Source organism: Diadema antillarum, unplaced genomic scaffold, assembly GCF_040938485.1.
Source record: "Diadema antillarum isolate AM-2024a unplaced genomic scaffold, OU_Dant_1.0 seq00000163_RagTag, whole genome shotgun sequence".
In the NCBI taxonomy this organism is placed as follows: domain Eukaryota; kingdom Metazoa; phylum Echinodermata; class Echinoidea; order Diadematoida; family Diadematidae; genus Diadema; species Diadema antillarum.
The window spans coordinates 41,117-61,813 of NW_027271234.1; the positions used below are offsets into that span (position 1 = coordinate 41,117).

Here is a 20,697-nt window from a genome sequence, read left to right on the forward strand (position 1 = left end):
ACGAGCGTGTGGATGATGAGTTGCCGAGTTGCCTGCCTGGCCAATGAGTGAACGACTTTTCTTAACCCCCATATGATGGGCGCAGACTGCATCTTCTTTGGCGTTTTGTGAGCCTCTCATTCTATTCTGGCTTAGTCCTACTTTAACTGCATTGATCTCAGGAGGCATAAGGGAAAAACATAAGAGAGACTTGATTAGAGACTACACGCATCATAGATCTGAAAAGATATAGTATTCTAGCAGAAATATCTGAACCAATGTCCACAGGCTTGTAAGTGAGCTCTGAATCTATTTGGATGACATTTAGAGAAGTCATGTTGTCATTTGAAAACACAAAGACTGCAGTAATAATATTTCAAGACGACTTTCCAAAAGAAAAAATAAGCAGTTGAAGCAGAGCAGTATATTCAGGCAACAAAGCGATGGCATTCCTAGAAACATACAAAACAAATGAAGGGTTAAAATGTTCTAAGTTCTCAATACCTATAATTGGGATCCATGCGGAAGTGCGAGATCATTCCAATAATTCTCTATTTTTCATATCCACAATTTGTGTATGTTTGTATGTATGTATATGTGTATTTAAGTTTATACTAGATTCATATTGCACACATATGTACATTCATACAAACATACAGACAAACACGTAAGATTTATTCGTATGTTCTATTGAAATGGAGGTGTTCAAAGTCCTTCATTGGTGTGTGAAAAAAGACATACAAAATACAAAAGACATGCAGTGGCCAACACCCATCATCATCTGTTGCAATGCCTGACAGTGCGTGGAATGTTCTTGTCTTTCCTTCCAATAAACGCTAATTTTGCCCGAGATTCCTCACCCTCTCTCTGTTCCTCCCAACATATCATATTGGCGAAACTGGCAGAAGCCAAAACCTGAGCCTACTTGAGCTTTCCCCCAATCCAATCTTTTTTGCCGTAATTTGGCTAATTCAATTACCATGTCCTCAAGAAGCAACCCCTTTTTATTACAGTGCCCTCAGAAAGGGACAGATAGAGATAGAGCAACAGAAAGAAGAAAGAAAGTAGAGAGAAAGATGAAAAAAGAAAAGAGGATTATTTCAAGCAACCTCTTTCATAACAGTACTCAGATGGGGAGCCAGGAAGAGGAAGAGATAGACAGAACGAGAGAGAGATAGAGAATTGGAAAAAAGAGAGAAAGTAAGAGAGATTAGGAAGGAACAGGAAAGGGATGGGATGGAGTCTTGTCTAATTGTTTGTGTACCACTCTCGGCGGATCCATTCTGTCCCGGTGAATACTCGGGGAGGAAAAATCAAAAGAGATGCAGCGTTCAATTACACTTGGAAGAAGGTTGATTGGTACTTCCGCATGAGCGGATCGGATTTCTAACCCACTTCTGTGTGAGCGGTCGTCGCAGTCTCCGCGAAGCCATCGCGCGGAATCGTTGATGTATTCTCGTCGGGGAGATCACACTTGCTGTCCCAAGTAGGCTTGCATTGCTCCTAATGGAGAGGCTATCGAAGGGGATAGCATAGATTGAAGATATGAGTAATGCACAAATAATTTTGATTAGTATCTGAGGGCATCGATTAATGTTGCATGACTCGTGCTGAAATTGGTGTACCTATTACCCAAGCCGGTGCTTGAGGTAGTATCAATACTTTCATTTTTTTTAAAACCCAATGCCATGCTTTTCGTAAAATAACACCAATAATTCTAGGAGTGCATAGGTTCATCATGCTGTTGCATCCCTTATCAATCAGCCAAGCAGCTCAGATTGACAGAGGTAAACTGTTTAGACACCGCATTATTTCCTGTGCTCAAAGCGCACAAAAAATCCTCTACCTCCTGTGCCCCGCCGCTACGGCTAACCACACACCAACCAATCACACGCTACAGTCCCTCCTGCACTCACGCGAGCGTTAATTAATCAACAAAATGGACGCAGAGGGATATTTTTCCGGGGAAAACGTTTATCCACTTCATGAGAAACAGCTGTGATTGCGGTTACGCTGGGTAGAGGGACCCCCGCGACGTTCAGGGCTCGACTCCATTTCTGTCGGGCAGTGGCATTTCACGGTTGGGCGGGCGTGCGGAGCTTACATCTCTGTCAGACGAAGCGAATAAACGGCAGCAACAAATTGCTGATTGTTTGCAGTCTGCGTGATGCGCTGAATTCATGCTCAGATGCGGGCTATGTGCTTGAATGATTGAATTGACACAGATGTTAAGGAGTAAAGTTGCTCCGCACTCGGGCAGGCTTTTTTGCTCAGGTGTGCAGAACATGAGTAGAATGGTTCTCCAAGGTGGCTGCAGTAGGGCTGTTTACACCATGCCTATGAAGTTCTTTTAGCTAGAAAGCAGGGCTGGCAACTAAATGTAGTTTTTTTTTTTTCTTCATATAATGAGAATTTTTGCAAAGAAAAAAAAATGTTTTTAATGTTTCATTTGGCATGCTTCATAAGTATAATTTTTCCATTCTTATGCCATTTAAAAAAATATGTATTTTGCTGTCAAAATATGTTTCTCAAATGTGCATCAGTATACTTTAAAATCTGCAGAGGTTAGCAGCCCAAAGTGTGCATTCATTTGCATAGCAGTATCCTGTTCAATACATCTTTAGGTTATTTACAAAGTAATTGTTGAATATTGCCTGAAAATGTCAGTTTGTCAAGATTCACGTACATTGTATTTGAAAATATGGGCATGACAAGTACACTTTAGTATGAATCATATTTTAAATAGGGAATGCAAGTATACCTCTTTTGGGGCCAATTTATTTATTCATTGCCAGACCAAGAGGCTATTCGTTCTTTGACATTGGCCCATTGCATGCAAGGAAACACAATCACAGTATTCTCTACAGTAGATTTTGCATTGGAGTTTGTGTGAGATCCCATTTCATACTGTAAAACATAATATTTTGTCGGCATGAAATTTGCACAAATTGGAGCCGACAGCCTTTTTCGGGGCATGAAATTTTCATGAGCATTTTAATTTAGGGAATCTTGGCTCTCGCGAAATTTGCGAAATTAAAATGCACACGAACATTCCTCTTTTTACAGTATTAAACATACTTACAGTGCATACAGATGTTAGAGTGTGTTATTTCAAGAAATTTTCATGAAAGTAAGGTGCAAGTGACATGTACCCCATCTTCGAAGTGAGTGTATTTATATCATCTTTGATGTCCATTTCTAATGTCCATCTCTCCACAGGATGGGATGTCCAGTTTGTGCTGTGCTGCCATGGAGGGTCACGCAGAGGTCGCTGAACTTTTGCTGAACTCAAGAGCATATGTCAATATACAAGACAAGGTAAGCCATCATCAGCACCTGATATATGACAGTATGCAATCATGTGTGAGACAAAGTTGGATATGATAACCTCTACCTTCATGTAAAAGCAAAAATGAGGAATTTTTACAAGCTTTTTTTTTGTCGACAGAGACACAGCAGGACATTCCTGGGTGCCTGATCAACCCTCACAGCAAGGAATGTTAAAGTCCTGTTTGCACACGCCTAAAATTGATGGTTTTCAACAACAACAACAACAACAAATCAATTTTTGGTAGGCTCACAGTATGCTATTGGAGGGATGTCTATGGTAGAAAGGTCTGTAATAGAGAGGTTCATGATTGGGAGGTCTGTGGTAAGGAGGTACAATTGTATTTGGTAGGAAGATCTTTATGTGGTCTGTACCAGGGAGGTCTGTGTTCCAAACCCCATTTGCAAGGTGATCTGTGTTTAAGAGCTCTGTAGCAAGGTCTGCTGTACAGAGGTCTGTGGAAGGAAATCTGTAGTACTGATGTCTGCAGCAAGGTCTGTAGTACAGTGTATGTCTGTTGTAAAGAATTTATTGTAAGGAGATTTGTAGTAAGGAAGGTCTTTAGTAAGGACATATGTAGAAAGGAGGCTTGCTGTCAAAGGTCTGTAGTAAGGAAGTCTGTAATATGTAGGTACAACTTGTATGGAGGTATGAGGTTTGTAGTATGGAGATTCGCAGTAAGGAGGTCTACGGAAAGGAAGTCGAGGAAGTCTCTAGTTAAGAGGTCTGTGGTAAGGAGGTTTGTAACAATGGAATCAGCAATGAGGAGGTCTGTATTAACCCGTTGATCGAGGACGAGTCCCGAGTATACTCGGCAGGGATCTATGGAAGTGCGTGTTGTAGCAAAATCAGTCCGTCCTCAATGGGTTAAAGAAGTCTGTCATAAAGGAGTCTGTTGTAAGGAATCTTCTAGTAAGAAAGGTCTTTACTAGTGCACAAGTCTGTAGTTTAGGAGGTCTGTAGTAAGGAGTCTTATAGTTAGTAGGTCTGTTAAGAGACCTGTAGTAAGGTAGGATGTCTACGGAATGCTGAGGAAGTAGATGAAGGGCCCCCTCGTACTGTGAGGGGAGTGCTCACTCATCTTACACTTGTGATGAAACTACGGGAAATCTGACCAGCCATCACTGGCTTCCCGCGGTCGAGACACAGATAGATGTAAGATGAGGAAGAGGGAGAGAGTTAAGATGCAGACACGGAGACAGATAAAGGGAGGGAAGCTGGTAGGAGACAGACAGAGGAAAAAGAGGAGAGAAGGAGGGAGTAAGTAGAGGCCCAGACAGACAGACAGACAGACAGACAAACAGAGAGGAAAGAACAGACAGACAGACGTACAAAGAAACAGACACAGAGAGAACAAACTTAATAAAGAGAGAGAAAAAACATGCAGACTGAGAAAAAGAATGTGTCTGTATGTGTGTGTATGTATGTGCTGTATATTTGTATGTGAGTGAATGTATGTTTGTGTGTGTGTGTGTGTGTGTGTGTGTGTGTGTGTGTGTGTGTGTGTGTGTGTGTGTGTGTGTGTCTGCATGCATGTGCGAGTGAGTATAGAGCTCTGTCTGACAGAGGTTAATATGCCATCTACACGCTGTACTGGTATGGATGGAGGGCTCTTTCTTAGTCCCATTGCAAAGTATATATGTATGGCTGCTGACTTGGCATGTCCTCTCTGGGTACCTCCCTTGGTCCGTGGCTTTTCCTCTGTGTGGTGGCTGTCAACACCTTGCGTGGCATATCACCTTACTGTGAGTAGCATCCCCCCGTGGGACAGGCCTAGGCCTCGGTTTCCGAAAGTAGATCACGTCTTCAATGGAGCAGAAATATGTGCGAAGTATGATTTCGATGCAAATTGTGATCAAGGTACAGTGTGTGCATGATGAATTTCATGTGGGCAGATAGAGACACATATGTGTGCGCTGCGGAATCTCAATTGATGCACATTTATGCACGCCCACACATACACACACACACACACCACACATTATTTGTGTGCTACTCTGCGCAATTTATTGCTCGCTGTATTTCATATGACACTCTCTTAAATACTTTTGGCATCAGCCTATGTGTGATATTCTGTGTACAATAGGAAATCAGGCGCTTTCTGAAAAATGTCTTGTATCTAGATTGCATTTTCCATTGTATTTTGTAAATATTCTGTTTCTCACCCCTTCAACTTGCCAATGTGAATCTCCAGCTGAAGAAAGTTACCACCCAATTTCCCTCACATCATCCTGTGATACTAAAGTAATTTGCATTCTTGCACCTCTGACAAATACTGGCACCATTTACAAATATTGGAATTTTTGTGGACTTTTTTTTTTCATCGGTCTGCATCCTGAGTGGATGATACTGAAGGAGGTTCCACGAGTAAATGGAAAGTGGCTGGTAGTCCTGTCCCATTCGAGTGCTTTCATTTCAACCATAAAAGGCTACAGCTAAAAAATCCTGAGAATGTATCGAGACCTTGTGTCTCACACAGCAAAGCTAAGGAAAAGCAATGCGAGCCATGTATCTTGTATTGCAGCTCATCCTGTAGAGGAGCGTCATCAGGGGCAATGGTCGTACCGAGGCAAGTCCCGCCCGTAGAACGCAATTTGATTTACCTCTTTTTTTTTATGAAGGCGTGAAATTGTCCCCCAATCACCGCAGTTCAGTCATGCGATGTGCCCGTAAAATGCGCCAGTCACTGATGTAGCCCAGCCCACTCAACCCCAGACATTTGGCTCTAAAGCAGGAAGTGCATAACATCACTTACCCGGCTCTCTCTCCCTCTCCATCGTCCTCTACCTCCTCTTGCTCTTGATTATATCTCCTCCACACGGTGATGATGTTGAGGGTGAGGATGGGGAAGTACGCACCTGAAAGGGTTCTCCTTGAGTTTGGAAAACGCCAGTGAGGACTGTTAAAGGAATGGTATTGTTTTGGTTGAGATGGGGAATTCAAAATGTAACTTTTTGCAAAATAATTAGAAACCACTTAAATGAAATATTTAAAAAGGCATACTATTCCGAGAGGAATTTAAAGTTTGTTTGATGAAAATCGGTTTTGAAATAGCTGAGATATCCAAAAACTAAGTAAAACAAAGTAGTCCTAATAAAAGGTGGGCCCCACGTTTTATCACAGTATTTTTGTTTTTGGATATCTCAGCCATTTCAAAACCGATTTTCATGAAATAAACCTTGTATTGCTCTTAGAATTGTATGCTCTTGTATGTTTCATAAGAGGTTTTTGTCATTATCTCACAAAAAAGTCAAAAACCCTTGGCCCCATCTCAACCAAAACTATACCATCCCAGAGACTCCAACTCTCCCGCTTTCGACGGGAGATCTCCCGCCGAAAGCCCATTTTTGCAAAATCTCCCGTTCTCCCGCTCGAGATTGAATTTCTCCCGCCCTGGCTCAGTGTCTCCCGCTTGAAATGATTTCTTACTGTAGTAGTGTCATTGTATGTTAAAATAAGCCTTAGATAGCACGAGAGAGCATCTAGAACCCTAGAGCTTCCACTTTAGAACCCCGGCCGCAAGGAACTTTGCGCTTTGCGCTCATGATATGCGCGAGCCAAGTTGGAGTCTCCCGTTTGCTAGGAGTTTCAGTCGGGAGAATCTCCCGATCAGAAGGTGCTTGGGGTTGGAGTGTCTGCCATCTCTTTAATGTCATTGTGTCAAACACATTTAAAAGAAAAAATAGGGGATATGGTTATGATCATACTCTCAAGACTTTCATGCACTTCAAGTTTAAAATGATAATATGATATAGAGTCTGTAATCAGGAGTAGATCATCAATCATATGTGCTGCGCAGGAAGTGAAGTGTAGCATATGATATTCTTGTGTAAAATCCTTCAAGAGCTGTGACTAAAAAAAGGAGCAGGAATAGTATTTTTATCACGATTACAACAAGAAAAGGACTGTAGGATAATCAGCTGTAACTTTTCATCTTTTTTTGTGAATTCTCCTTTCAACGAATGAAACATTTAAATACATTTAAGGTTGTTGGGTACTGTATCTTCAACACATAACAGAATCACATTTTACTTGGTAAAAAAAAGAAGAAGAATTACATGAACAAACAAGGAAACAAGCAAAACTAGTAAATTTGGGAGCCTGTATCACGTCCTACACAATATCCCTCCTTGATGACTATCTATTCTTCAGTGTGAGTCTGCCATGAATCCAGAGTTTCTACTCACATTTGAAAGGATTACAGAAATTGGATTGAGGTGCAGTTTGCTCACAAGTTTGTAGTCACCTCTGGCACACATTGAATTGATGACTACACAGTTTCGTTGTTAAAGCCTATACTCTCCAAACACCCACCCCCCCTCTTGTTGAGACTACCACTTTTTGCTGTGTGCTCCTTAAATCACTGCTGCCAGTTTCTCTCTCGCTGTGCGAGGAGTCTTCATGGAGCTCTGTTTCTGGCTAAATTAAGGGCTAAAGTGAGATTTGTGGGAGTCAGTTCGAATGTGATACGCCATTTCTCTCCCTCTCCGGTGATAAAGCCGGGCAATTTGTTATCCAGCCCAAATCTGAGACTGCTATTCTGTTATGATCACCTCCCGCTACCTGCGCTCATTTGTTTCTCTCCCGGCCACGGACCTCACTCACCGCCCCACCACCCCTCTATCTCCCCAACCCTTCCTCCTTTTTCAGAGCCACATATTGTGCAGGGTGCGTGCTAGCGTGCCACCGAGTTCTGGCTTGCATTTGAAATGCTGAACACTGGCGAGGTGTGTCGTTTGCAGCGAATCCGATTTCTCGCCGCCAAATGTGATTGGGATCCGCGTCTTTTAAAAAAAACGGGAGCAGCCTGTGACCCAGTTCCATCCGGGATGAGATCTGCGGTTCGTTTTGGAGTGTGGGGAGTGGCGTGGCTCCTCCGTAGCATCTGCCACTTCTCAATCAAGAGGCAGACAAGCGGCGGTGCGTTCCACGTTTTGTGGAATCGTTAAGTTGATTGTCACTCAGCCTTCCTCTCGGTCGGAGATAGGGCCTATAACTTGTGCTTCATTACTCTCGAATAGCGGGCCTTCCATACATACCTACTTGAACAGACAGTGCGGCTCTTCTGCCACTCTTATGGATGTTGATTTTTTTTATTTCAATGATGCCAATAAACTTAGAATCTGCAGTCACTCAGGTGCTGGAAGTGAATCTAAAGACTAAATCAAATGGCAACCAAGTCACAAATACTGATTCATGTTCTTCCAATACCCAATACCCAATAAACATATTTTTAAAAAATCCTGTTTCATGTGTCTGATTTGAGGAATACCAGCACAGTTCAGTGGTAAAAAAAAAAAGTTAATTATTTTACCATTGGCAATGCAGAGATCCAGACAGGCAGTGTGTAAAACCTCCGAACATGTGTCCCTTTTCACAGATTAGAGAGACGACAAGGATTCAGTTTTACCCTGAGGCTTAGATATCACACTGGCATTTTCTACAGCTTTCAGGTGGATGTGAAGAAAAATGTACATTGTAAAGAAGTATGCCTTTTCTCTGTATTGCAGAGAAAAGATGCATCAACTTCACTCCATGTTTGCGACTTCAATGAGGCTATACAAACTTGTTGGGAACAACATGAGTGGGAATCAAAAGATAAAGGCCAGCAAATTACAGGCAAAAAGGAACAGATTGAAGGGGAAAATAAAACCAGAAGTGAAAGTGTTAAGTGTTGCTGTGCTTTTAGAGACTCCCATGGGGATTGTGGGGAAAAAAAGTCACCCTCATTATGCCGTTGCTATGTCTTAGCAGAAATCGCTGTTCACCTCAGAGGGCCAGAATATGATCTTCTTCAATTCTTATGATGTAAGCAACTTCCTCATGTCTCAAAGGATTCTGTAATGTGATACCCCTTGATATGCTGTAGCTGGACTAGAGTCACGAGGATAGTATGTCCCGTACGAAGAATGCGGCAGTCACGTGACCCAAGCCGATTCTATGTGAAGATGCTTCTGAATGTCATGTGAGATTACAGACAGCTGAATGGTTCTATTTTCTAGAGTGTGCATTTTCTGTGTATGTATTTCCTTTCTTCGTAAATGGAGAATGCTGTCTTGTCCCGCATCAAAGAATAGGGTTAGTGTACAATAACAAAACGTGAACATCCATGGCTTTTATTAAGAAGATGGCCATTCTGAAAAGATTTAATGCTGTTTGAGATGTTGCACTGATTTTCACATTACTGGACCCATTAGTTAGTTTCCTGCACAGCTGATACACTGCTGTATCATTCTTTATTCTAAACTGAAAATATAATACAGAGTCTTGCTGCAAAAATTGCACATTGGAATCTTCCTCTGTGTTTGTGTGCGTGAACCGTGCAGTAAAGGTGAGATAATATTCAAGGTGTGAACGAACCCCAAGTGCTTCATGTTTGGATGTGTGTGAGGCTTTGCATACATCAGGATCAGGTTCCCACTGACATTTGTCTACCGTATTCCTCTCTTTCGAGGGGGGTTCGCTTCTTCTCGAGACGAAACATCTCCATTAGTAATTCGCTGTGAAATGAATAACCATCTTGGCTTTGTCCCCTCCCCCCCCCCCCCCCCCCAATGGATAACCAACATTGACCAACGGGGATGCATTCCTATGTCTGGATGGACAGAAAAAGGCAAAGTGAGAGATAGAGAAAAACAGAGAGGGGGAGAGAGGAGGGAAAGAGAGAAAGAAAAGGAGAGAGAGAGAGGAGAGAGGAAGGAGAAGAAGAAGAAGAGAAGGACAGAAGGACAGAATGTAAAAGAGAAGTTGTGTGGTAGAGAGTGATGTACAGTGTGGCTGTGTCTCTACCTGGAGGATGTGAATCTTGTCCGTCTGAATTAGCTGTGGCTAAGTATCTGGGTTTAAAGGGATGGTATAGTTTTGGTTGAGGGTGGGGGATTCAGGTTTTAACTTTTTGCAAGATAATCAGAAACCTCTTCAAAAATATGAACAAAAATACAATTCTAAAAAAAAATTAAAGTTTATTTAAAGAAAATCAGTTTTGAAATGGCTGAGATATCAAAAAACAAAGTAAAACAAAGTGGTCCCAATGAAAGGTGGGTCCCACCTTTGATTAGGACCACTTTGTTTTTTGGATATCTCAGCCATTTCAAAACCGATTTTCATCAAATAAACTTTGAATTCCTCTTCGAATTGTTTGCTCTGTCATATTTCATAAGAGGTTTCTCATTAGCTCACAAAAAGTGGGGAACCTGAAGCCCCATCTCAACCAAAACTATCCATCCCTTTAAAGAAGGAGCCAGAGGCTGGCAGAGGCGACTCTCCTAGATATGATAGCTTTGGTTTGAAATGTGTGTGGGTACAGAGAAACTTGACTGGCACAGTCACCCACGTGTATTACGACTGTCATCCTGCACATTTCATATTAAAGTGAACAATGTCTGCAAGTGAAAGTAGGGACTGCCCCATTTTGTCCTGTCATTTTGGCAGTGTCCCAAATTTATCAATTTAATCTTGTCTAAATCCCCCCCCCCCCCGATTTTCTGCCTTGTTTTGATTGTGTGCTCCTTGTAGCCATGACAAGGATATGATAATATTGAAATACATTTCATTCAGTCAGTATGTCTTGTCAAGTAAAACACACCCTCTAGCACATTGACACTGCTGTTGTCTTAATCTGCTATAAGTGACATGATACCCATTTTTTTTTTTAATTTAAGGAATGTAAAGCTTTCAATGCCGTTGAAGGTGCAGCTTACTTTTACAGAGAGAGGGAGAGATATATCACAGCACTATGTAAACTGATCACTCAACTGTTTTCCCAATGTTAAAAAAACTTTGAGTTGTATGACATCAAGCTGCTTCATTTTAAAAACTTCTTGCAACATCACAATGACAGAGACAATAATATAGTTTCTTGAATATTTGCTTAGTGATGAGCCATTTATTTCACAAGCTTCTTTCAGTTCTCGTCATTGTTGGAGGGTGTTTTTTGCATGTACCGGTAATCATTTTCTTTAGCTAGGTTGGGCAAGCCTGTAAAAACCCTCAGGCAGCCCTTCGGTTCGTGATGAACAAATTTTTGAGGGAAGTGAGGGCAAGAATTTTAGCTATTCAATTGTAAATCACTGATCTATTTCAGTGAAAGACTGAGGATAGTGAGAAGGGCTTGACATTATAAGAGAATCACCACTGCAAAGGAGACTTTTACACTCTGAAGATTTGTGCCTTTCCTTCTCACATATTTGTTGTTGTTGCTACAAATCAAGACCAAAAGTCCCTTTCCATTGTGTATTGCCATCCGTCCAGTATTTTGCTGTGCAGAACTTGCTGTGAAATATCACACCTTTGTAAATTTCCAGACACACACAAAAAAATCAATGTTCAATTTCATCCTTTCTCAGTGAGGGCTCTGCCGGTGGGCTTGATTCTGTCAATATTTGCATTCCTCCCCGAGTTCAGGTGTTGTGAGGAATGTCAGGATATGTTGTTTGACTGTGTTCCAAAATAACAATTGATCGGCAAGTGTGGCATTTATGGAATGCAGATTTTTTTTCCCCTTCACTCTTGATCTGCTTGCAGAGATGTCACACAAAGTCATTAGCCTTCCACATTCTGACCTTGGATCTGTTGGGCTCTGCCCTCCTATAATTCCAGGGACAATTTGTCAATTTGCAAATTATGATGATGGTGGGGGCTTGGTGATTGTCTTCAGAGCACTTGGGAGTTTGGGGCCTAGAGAAATGTTTGCAAAAACAGCTGTCACCCGTGGTGATGGAGCTCAAGGCATCTGCTGCATAGCATCAAGGAGCTTCAAACACATGTAGAAGCTTTATGGCTACATCAAGACGCAACTGATGTGTTGGCTGAAGAAATGTTGGAATAAAATACATTGTTGAAAGGGTTTTTTACTTTTATATTTGTGATTGCAAATTGCAATCTTAATCATCCTGTTCATGACTGTCATGAATGATAAATCTTTGGTCATATACAGAATTAATATTTCTGAGATAAATGCTGCTGTATGTTTTATTTCAGTTATCTGCTTGTTTTGATATGAGTAAACATGCTTGCATGGTTTCATGCATTATTTGTTTGGTTGGTATTCATTGTATGTGGAAGCCATTTCTTCTCGCTTTATAACTTGTATCTCAATCAGAGATCATTTTGCGTATCCCACATTATTAACATTGTCAAGGTCACCATCATCATCATCATCATCATCATCACTTCCACCTTTAAAATCATAATCATCATCAATATCAGCATCAGCAACATCACATTAAAATCATCCTCATTGTCAGCATTATCAAAATCATCGCCATTACCATTATCGTTCTCTTCATTGTCATTATCATCGTCACTTTCAACTGCCACCATCATCATCATTACCACCACCACTATCACCATCACCACAACCACCATCATCATCATTAATGCCATCATCATTATCATTATCATCATCATCATAAACATCATCACCATCACCATCACCATCACCATCATCAACATCATCACCATCACCACTAATACCATCATCATCGTCCCAATCACCATCACCACCACCACCACCACCACCATCACTAACATCTTCACAACCATCGTCATCATCACCACCACCACCATCACCATCATCATCACCATCATCTTTCTCTCCCCGATGGAGCCTGTTGTTCCTCCTCCCCTCCCTGTATCCACAATTCCCAACTCGTCCCAAAGAGGACGGTCCCAGTGCCGATGTTTGTCCGTGCTGCTGCATGGCCTGCCTCGCAAACCAACGATCCCCATTCGTCTCACTCACTAAATCTCATCACCGTAATTCTCCTCCCCTTTCTAATCTCTTCTCCAGCACGAAGACTCGGTCCTCATACACGCGGTGAAGGGGGGCCACCCGGAGGTGGTCAAACTTTTACTCAAGAAATGCGCTGACGTTGACATTCAGGGTGAAGTGAGTAATTCAACCTCGGCCTGCTCCATGATGCGATTGATTACGCATTTTCTTCCCCCACGCCATGGCCGCATATATGACAGCTCAAAAGAATTCAATTTTGAAGTAAAAGAATTTCTCATCATCGTTCTAAATGTGGCACTCTTTTTTTTTTTCTGCTTGGGATGTTATCATGGCAGCCCATGGCCCACTTTCTCAAATGAAGATTATTAAGGTATGAAGACCGAGAGTCGTACTGTCCTCACTCGAAATTTGACATGTAATCAGCATCTCAATTCTGTCAGGTGGTTGTTGAAGGTTAATCTTTGATGGAATGATGTATATCGTCTGTTCTGATTACACTTTTGCATGATGCCAAACATGCACATCATATGATGAGTGTCGACAATTGAACTAATGACATCAAAGCCTGAATGAAATCAGAACAAGATACATACATCGAAGAAGAACAGACTGTCTTTTGATTACCAGCTACAAATGTCGGCCAGATCCTATATTTGTATTCCATTTTAATTTCATAACAGTCATTATGCCCCCCCCCCCCATGACTTCATGGTCTGTCCTAGAATGTGGTGCATTTTGACTGTCACATCAGTCCTTTCTTAATTGTGTCCATCAAAACTCATAGTATCTTGTAGTATGATGAGGAATTATATAAAAACATCAGATTTATGTATGAAATGGCATGGGCACTGTCAATGATACCATATCCATCAGTCCCCTCTCTCTATTGGTTTACTATTTGTGCAATTACATTCAATTCTCATCTGTTCAAATGCAGACACACACATTGGCATGAAATGTTGATATACTAAAATGTTCCTACGATGTCAGCGGGAAAGCATTTCACATTTTCATTGCCTCCCCCCCCCCCAAAAAAAAAATAAATAAATAAAAATAAAAAAAATAAATGGAAACCCTCTCATCTACATTCTTCCATATGATTATCATGAGGATTATTGATATTTTGCAATGTAGGGAGATATTGATGAAACTTCACAAAGTATGAAGATAAAAAATTTATCCTTGAAAAGAGTTGTTATATCATCTGTACCACTGAACTACTCGTATTTTTAACCTATACTCCAAAGACATGATGGTCATGTTAATGGCGATTGGACGATTTTGGTTTTCCATTCACAGGAAAAGAAAACGGCATTATACTGGGCAGCTGAGAAGGACCATTTGGACATCTTAGAGACAATCTTAGAATGTAATCCAAACACGGAACTAGCAACCAAGGTAATACAATTTCCATTTTTACCCATTCACAATTTTTAACAGCTACAGAATTTTTGTGCAGAAAATTTGAGGAAGCGAAATGGAAGGAGACGTAGGCCGGAATTCACAAAGGTGCTAAGAATCTACTCCATGAATTTACCATATTATTATATGCTAAAACCGTTTTGTGAGGTATGTGTGTGTGACGTAATGATAATTGCAGGCAGTCATGTTCTTGCTCATGTTTAAAGTCTATGGACTAAATCTAAAACATTGATTTGATTTTAATTACCTTATTGAATTTTGGCCATTATGTCCAAAGTTTATCTCTTGTGTCGAATAGAACCGTTTTGTGTGAATCTGAAAAACTTGATGAAAGTCAGCCAACCATTAATGTGATGATATGTGAGTCACACTTTTGAAACCTTGGAAAAAAATCTGTGCATCTATTTTGAATTCTTGGCTTGATGTTTATGGTAAATTTTTTCTGCTTCACCAGGACGGGGAGACGCCATTATTACGAGCCACAAGAAACCGAAGCCGGGAGGTTGTGAGGGCGCTGTTGGACAAGGGAGCCAAAGTTTCAGCAACAGACAAGGTATTCATATCCCTCATACCCCCCAGTCAACATATGGTCACATGACATTGAATGCTGACTAACGCAACCGTACCTCTGACAGCACAAGTTTACTGTAAAACACGTTATTTTCGCAGCATGAAATATCCGCAAGTTGCCTCTAATAACACTCAATGCATATAGTGTAGACAAGAACTTTCCCGTGCAATTGAATTTTGCGAATTTTGGCTCTCACAAAATTAAAATGCACGTGAACATTTCTTGTTTTATAGCACGTAAACAAAAAAAAAAAAAGGAAGAAAACATTTGCTTCACTTACATTCACACTTATTTTACAGGATACAGAATGCACAAATAGTTTCACGCTGCACAAACTTCCACATTAATCAACAAGAGTTGACTGCAATTTCACTGGCTTTTGTTTTGTTTTGTTTTTTCTTTATGCAGAGAGGTGATACGCCACTTCACATAGCCATACGGTATCGAGACAAGAAGATCTCGGAGCTGTTGTTACGTAATCCCAAGGATGGCAGGCTGCTGTACAAACCCAACAAGGAAGGGGAAACCCCTTACAACATAGACTGCAACCACCAGAAAGGCATCCTCACTCAAATCTTTGGAGCCCGTAAGTCCGCCTTTCGGTCATTTATACTCTTTATTTGTTTCTTTGTTTGTTGTTTGTTTTTTGCTCATTTTGTTTCTCTTTAACCTTTATGGTACTGTCTTTACCGATGGACAGAGATATCTGGAAGCTATGTGATTATGGATAGAGATAACCTAATCCCTTTAATCCTACAGTGTCGCCATTGCCTTCCTCTTAGACAACTGAGGCACATTGTTATACCCAATGTACAGTTCTTTGATGCAGATTTCAATGCTGGAAATCCAGTGACAAATAATTAAGGAATAAGGTTGCCATTTATCACCTCTCAGTGTGATACTTTTCTTTTTCAAACTTGGCCTTTACTCAAAACCATTCATTTAGTACATCCTACCAATGCACCCAATAGTAATAATAATCAACAACGCCTTATATAGCGCGTAACACATAGTGTATACACTGTTTGTCCCTATGAGTTTCAGAAAAGGAAAGACTATAATCGAATAGTCAATTGCAATTGCAATAGTACTGATTTTCGTGTTTGATGAGACTGTAAAAAGATGCATTTTCAAGGCAGAATTGAATTTATTGATGTTAGTAATTTGTCTTAGATTCTAGGGTAGATTACTTCATAAAGTAAAAGCATTATATGCAAATGTTCCTTCTCCATAAAATTTGGGTTCTTCCGTCTAGAATAACGAATAAGTCTGTGCTTTTTGAAAGAAGGTTCCTCTCGAGATGTTCTGATTTGGGAGTGTTTGTTACATGTCTCACCCGTAGGGAGCTTCAGCCCCAGTGATGAGGTTGAGAATGAGTTGAGTGACCTATGTAGCAGCTCTCTGGCAGACATCCTCAGCGAGCCAACCCTCCTGCCTCCGGTCACCGTCGGTCTGTACGCACGCTGGGGTAGCGGCAAGTCTTTCATCCTCAAGAAGCTGCAAGGTAGGCAGGCAGTCATTTGCCATCACTTAATTCCATCTTTCTTTTGATACCATTACCTCCACCAAGGGAGGAGATTATGTTTCCATCGGCATTTGTTTGTTTGTTTGTCTGTGTGCAAAATAACTCAAAAAGTTGAGAAACTTACAGGAAAGGTTAAGAATGACACAAGGAACAAATAATTTTTTTTTTCATATTTCATAGTTCATATTTGTATCTTAATGTGCCTGTAAATAGTTGATTGGAATTACAGAATTAGAAGATAGTCCATGATAAAAATGATTTTGTTCACGGATCTTGGAAGATTTGCTCCTTTCGTGGTTGTTTTCTTTATTTCAAGTCCCTTTGAAGCTTACTTGCTTTGTAAATTTGATTGGAAAGCTGATTTTGATTTGTTATCATTATACCCCCGCCAAACGAAGTTTGAAGGGGGTATATAGGAATCGTCGGGCGGTCAGTCGGTCGGGCGGTCGGGCGGGCGGTCGGGCGGTCGGTCCGTTGCAAATCTTGCGTCGCGAACTACTTCCTCAGTTTTCAACCGATTCCCATAAAACTTGGCACAGATGTGTAAGACGTATTTTTTGCCAGTACCCAAAAGTATGTTGCCATGGTAACGGCATATTATGGGCAAAAATGGGTACAAATCTTGCGTCGCGAACTCCTCCCACAGTTTTTGATCAATTCTTATGAAATTAGGTATAGATGTTCATCTGAATATGTTAATGTGCAAGACACATATTTCCGCAGTGGCAAAAAGTGCGTTGCCATGGTAACGGCATGTTATTGGTAAAATATAGGGCAAAATGCTTCATGGCAAAACTGCTTCATCAGTGTTCTTCCAATTCTCATGGAATTCATATTGAATGTTTGTCTTAGGATATAGGTCAGCATGACACATTTCTTGACAGTGACAAAAAGTATGTTGCCATGGTAACAGCTCACATATTATGAGCCAAAATGATGGAAAATTTTGTGTTGCAAACTACTTCCTCAGTTTTTGCCCAATTTCCATGAAACTTGGTACAGATGTGTGCCTTTGGTTGTAGATGTGCAAGACGCATTTTTCGACAGTACCCGAAAGTACGTTGCCATGGTAACGGCATATTAATGGCAGAAGATCAAGGAAAGATCTTGCGGATTTAACTACTTCCTCAGTTTTTTGACCAAAGTTTATGAAATGTTGTTTTGACCAAAGCTTATGAAATGTTGTTTTGGCGGGGGTATAACCAGTCGCTGTAGCGACATTTCTAGTTATCTACTGTCCTCAAATTGGCAAAGAATGCATAAAGACTTGGCTTACTCATTTGCAACTTGAAAGACTCTTTTCCCCAGGAAAATTTTGGAATTGAATTCCATTAAAGCATTACTACATGACGGCACAAATATGTAACGAAAATGTGAGGCATTTCAACCTTGGCTTGACTGCTAATTCTCATCCACCCTCTCCTTTTCCTAATCTATCTTTCTATCCATCCATCCTTCCCATCTCTGCGTGTCTGTCTGTGTGTCTGTCTATCTGTCTGTCTGTCTGTATGTATCACTATCTTACTGGTCTGGATGTTACAGATGAAATGTTCCAGTTTGCCCGTCAGGACTTCCGGCCAATGTTTCGTTTCACCTGCTGGGTGTTCATCCTGTGTGCCCTGGTTGGTCTAGCTATAGGTGCAGTGGTTTTATTCATCCCCTTCGCCATGGAGGGCTACACCTTTAAAGGTGCCGTCAGTCTAGCAGGGGGTGTGGCTTTAGGAGTCTTTCTTTTATTATATTTCTTGTTAGGTGAGTATCCAGGCTTTTGGTGTGGAGGTATTCTAATCTCCCATGATGATGATGATGATGATGATGATGATGATGATGATGATGATGATGATGATGATGATGATGATGATGATGATGATGATGATGATTTTATCATGATATTGAAGTAAACATCTTTATTTTTGTGTGGAATGTTTATGCAGAAGTTTGCCAATTAGTGATTATGCTTGTGGTTGTGGTCATTTTTGTTGTGTGTGTGTGTGTGTGTGTGTTTGTTTGTTCGTTTGTTGTTGTGTTTTTTTTGGTTTTTTTGTGTTGAATGTTTCTATTGTGCCACTCTTAAAATCAATTGATGGAAGCTGTGAATGGTGTCAATCATTGCATTGACTTTCAACTTATGAAAGAAGATTGTGTTGCTGACCAGAGTGGGAATAAGGAACATACATAGTTATGTGCATGGCAATTTGAGTGTGAAGTGAGATTTTATTGTATTCGTTGATTGCTTGTTGACAGTTTTTGGTTCTCTGTGATAGAGATCATGATACTGTTTATCATCCATGTAAGTCTAGGGTTGCACTTATCAAGAGGTTGGTTACCCCAAATTTATCACATATAGTCTTGCTAATGAATATGATATGACAGCAGAACTATGCTGGGATAGTGCACATCCAGTGTGTAATCGCCAAGGAATGCTGTTAATTACTACATCATTCAATACTTCTTTTGTTTATTATTGTGTCATCCTGTAATCCTTTCCCACTCATTTGTGCAATAATTATGTTCTGTAATATGCATGGAAATACAAGATCAGATGCGTTGTTCTTCTCTCCTCCGTTGCAGCTCTAGTATACTTTGGTCATCGTCAGAAATGGAGGGGGTCGGGCAAGCTAAGCAAGTGGCTTGCCCGGCAATTCAACTACTTCCGCCTCGTGATGGCGCTGTGCTACTGCAATCCTCCTGTCTCCTCCGAGAGGACAGCCAAAGTCTTGCCAGTTAGGTGAGTGGCGAGAACCTTGTGACCGCAGAGCAAGGCACGTTCAAACGAATTTATAAATTGACACAGGATTCTTGTATGCTCTGACAAACCGTTGATCAGTGTCATTAGCAAACGCGTACTCCAGACAAAGGAGAACACTTATCGAGAGCAATACTCACTGGTTTAATCCTTACAGTCACCTTAAACACTCTCAGTTGTCCATTCATGGGTATGTGATGTGTTAAAGGGATGGCATAGTATTGGTTGAGGTGATGATTCAGCTTTAAAATTTTTGTGAGATACTTAGAAACCAACTTATGAAATGTTAAAGAGCATACAATTCTAAGAGGAATTCAAAGTTTATTTGATGAAGAATGATTTTGAAATGGCTGAGATACCCAAAACAAAGTAAAACAAAACGAATTGGATTGCTTTGTTTTGGATATCTCAGCCATTTCAAAACCAATCTTTATCAAATAAGCTTTGAATTACCCGTAGAATCATAATGCTTTTTCATATTTCACAAGAGGTTTCTCATTATCTTTAAAAAAAAAAAAATCATCATCAAAAAGCGTTGGAAATCTGAAGCCCCAGCTCAACTGAAACTGTACCATCCCTTTAAGAAAGTGACTCTTTGCCTGTCTTATGTCATCCTTGCATCTCTTCAACTCTGCCATCATATCTCAAATAATAGCGTGAGATGTACTGTGTCCTCCCTGGATGTACGCTGCGTAAGTTTCATATTCAATTGCATCGATAATATGATTCTCGTTTGCAGGTTTATTTTTGGAGATCACCTCCACTTGAGCAATCTGGGCAGCCACGCGCCCCTGGCCCGGACCATCGGCAGTCTGGGCGTGTCCCTGGAGAAGGAGCTGGGGACCCTGGTCTCGAGGCTCTACAGGGTGGTCCGGTCCACCCCAGATGGGGGTAAATATCCACTGCTAAGGACCAAGTCCTCATTGTCCAGGTCGTCTTCTCTTTCTCCTCCTTCTCATCCTCTACGTCTTTCCTTAGTTTTTTTCTCTCTCTCTCTTCTCCTTCACCTTCTTCTTCTCCTTATCATCATCCTCTTCTCATGTTTCTCTTTCTTTTCATATTCCTTCTCCTCCTTGTCAGGCTCATCTTCTTAATGGAGTTTGTTGCAGATCAAAACTTCAGAACATTTTGTTTAACCCTCTATGTGCCCAATGTGTTTAAAAGAAAATTAAGATTGCATGTTTTAAATCAGTATGCCGAAATTGTGTGATAAACTTTCTCTTATAAAATATGTCAGTGTGTGTGTGTGTGTGTGTGTGTGCGTATGTATGTGTGTATTAATTCATTTAAAAAAAATGTATTCATTCAATAGTTTGATATTTTATGAATGAAATAGTATGGGGACAGGACTTTTTATATAAGGCATAGCCTTTCTGACTGTCTCCGAACACTT

General features: G+C 40.8%; 1 protein-coding gene across 1 annotated transcript in view; it reads left to right on the forward strand.

Moving 5' to 3' along the window:
- Positions 1–20,697, forward strand: part of LOC139728095 (uncharacterized) — a 70,402-nt gene that overhangs the window by 34,852 nt on the left and 14,853 nt on the right. Inside the window, exons 9-17 of the mRNA XM_071639059.1 lie at positions 3,199–3,297; positions 13,098–13,196; positions 14,340–14,438; positions 14,917–15,015; positions 15,442–15,619; positions 16,376–16,537; positions 18,101–18,310; positions 19,130–19,286; positions 20,044–20,195. Of these exons, the coding sequence (XP_071495160.1) occupies positions 3,199–3,297; positions 13,098–13,196; positions 14,340–14,438; positions 14,917–15,015; positions 15,442–15,619; positions 16,376–16,537; positions 18,101–18,310; positions 19,130–19,286; positions 20,044–20,195 (1,255 nt within the window). The remainder of the gene's footprint in view (positions 1–3,198; positions 3,298–13,097; positions 13,197–14,339; positions 14,439–14,916; positions 15,016–15,441; positions 15,620–16,375; positions 16,538–18,100; positions 18,311–19,129; positions 19,287–20,043; positions 20,196–20,697) is intronic.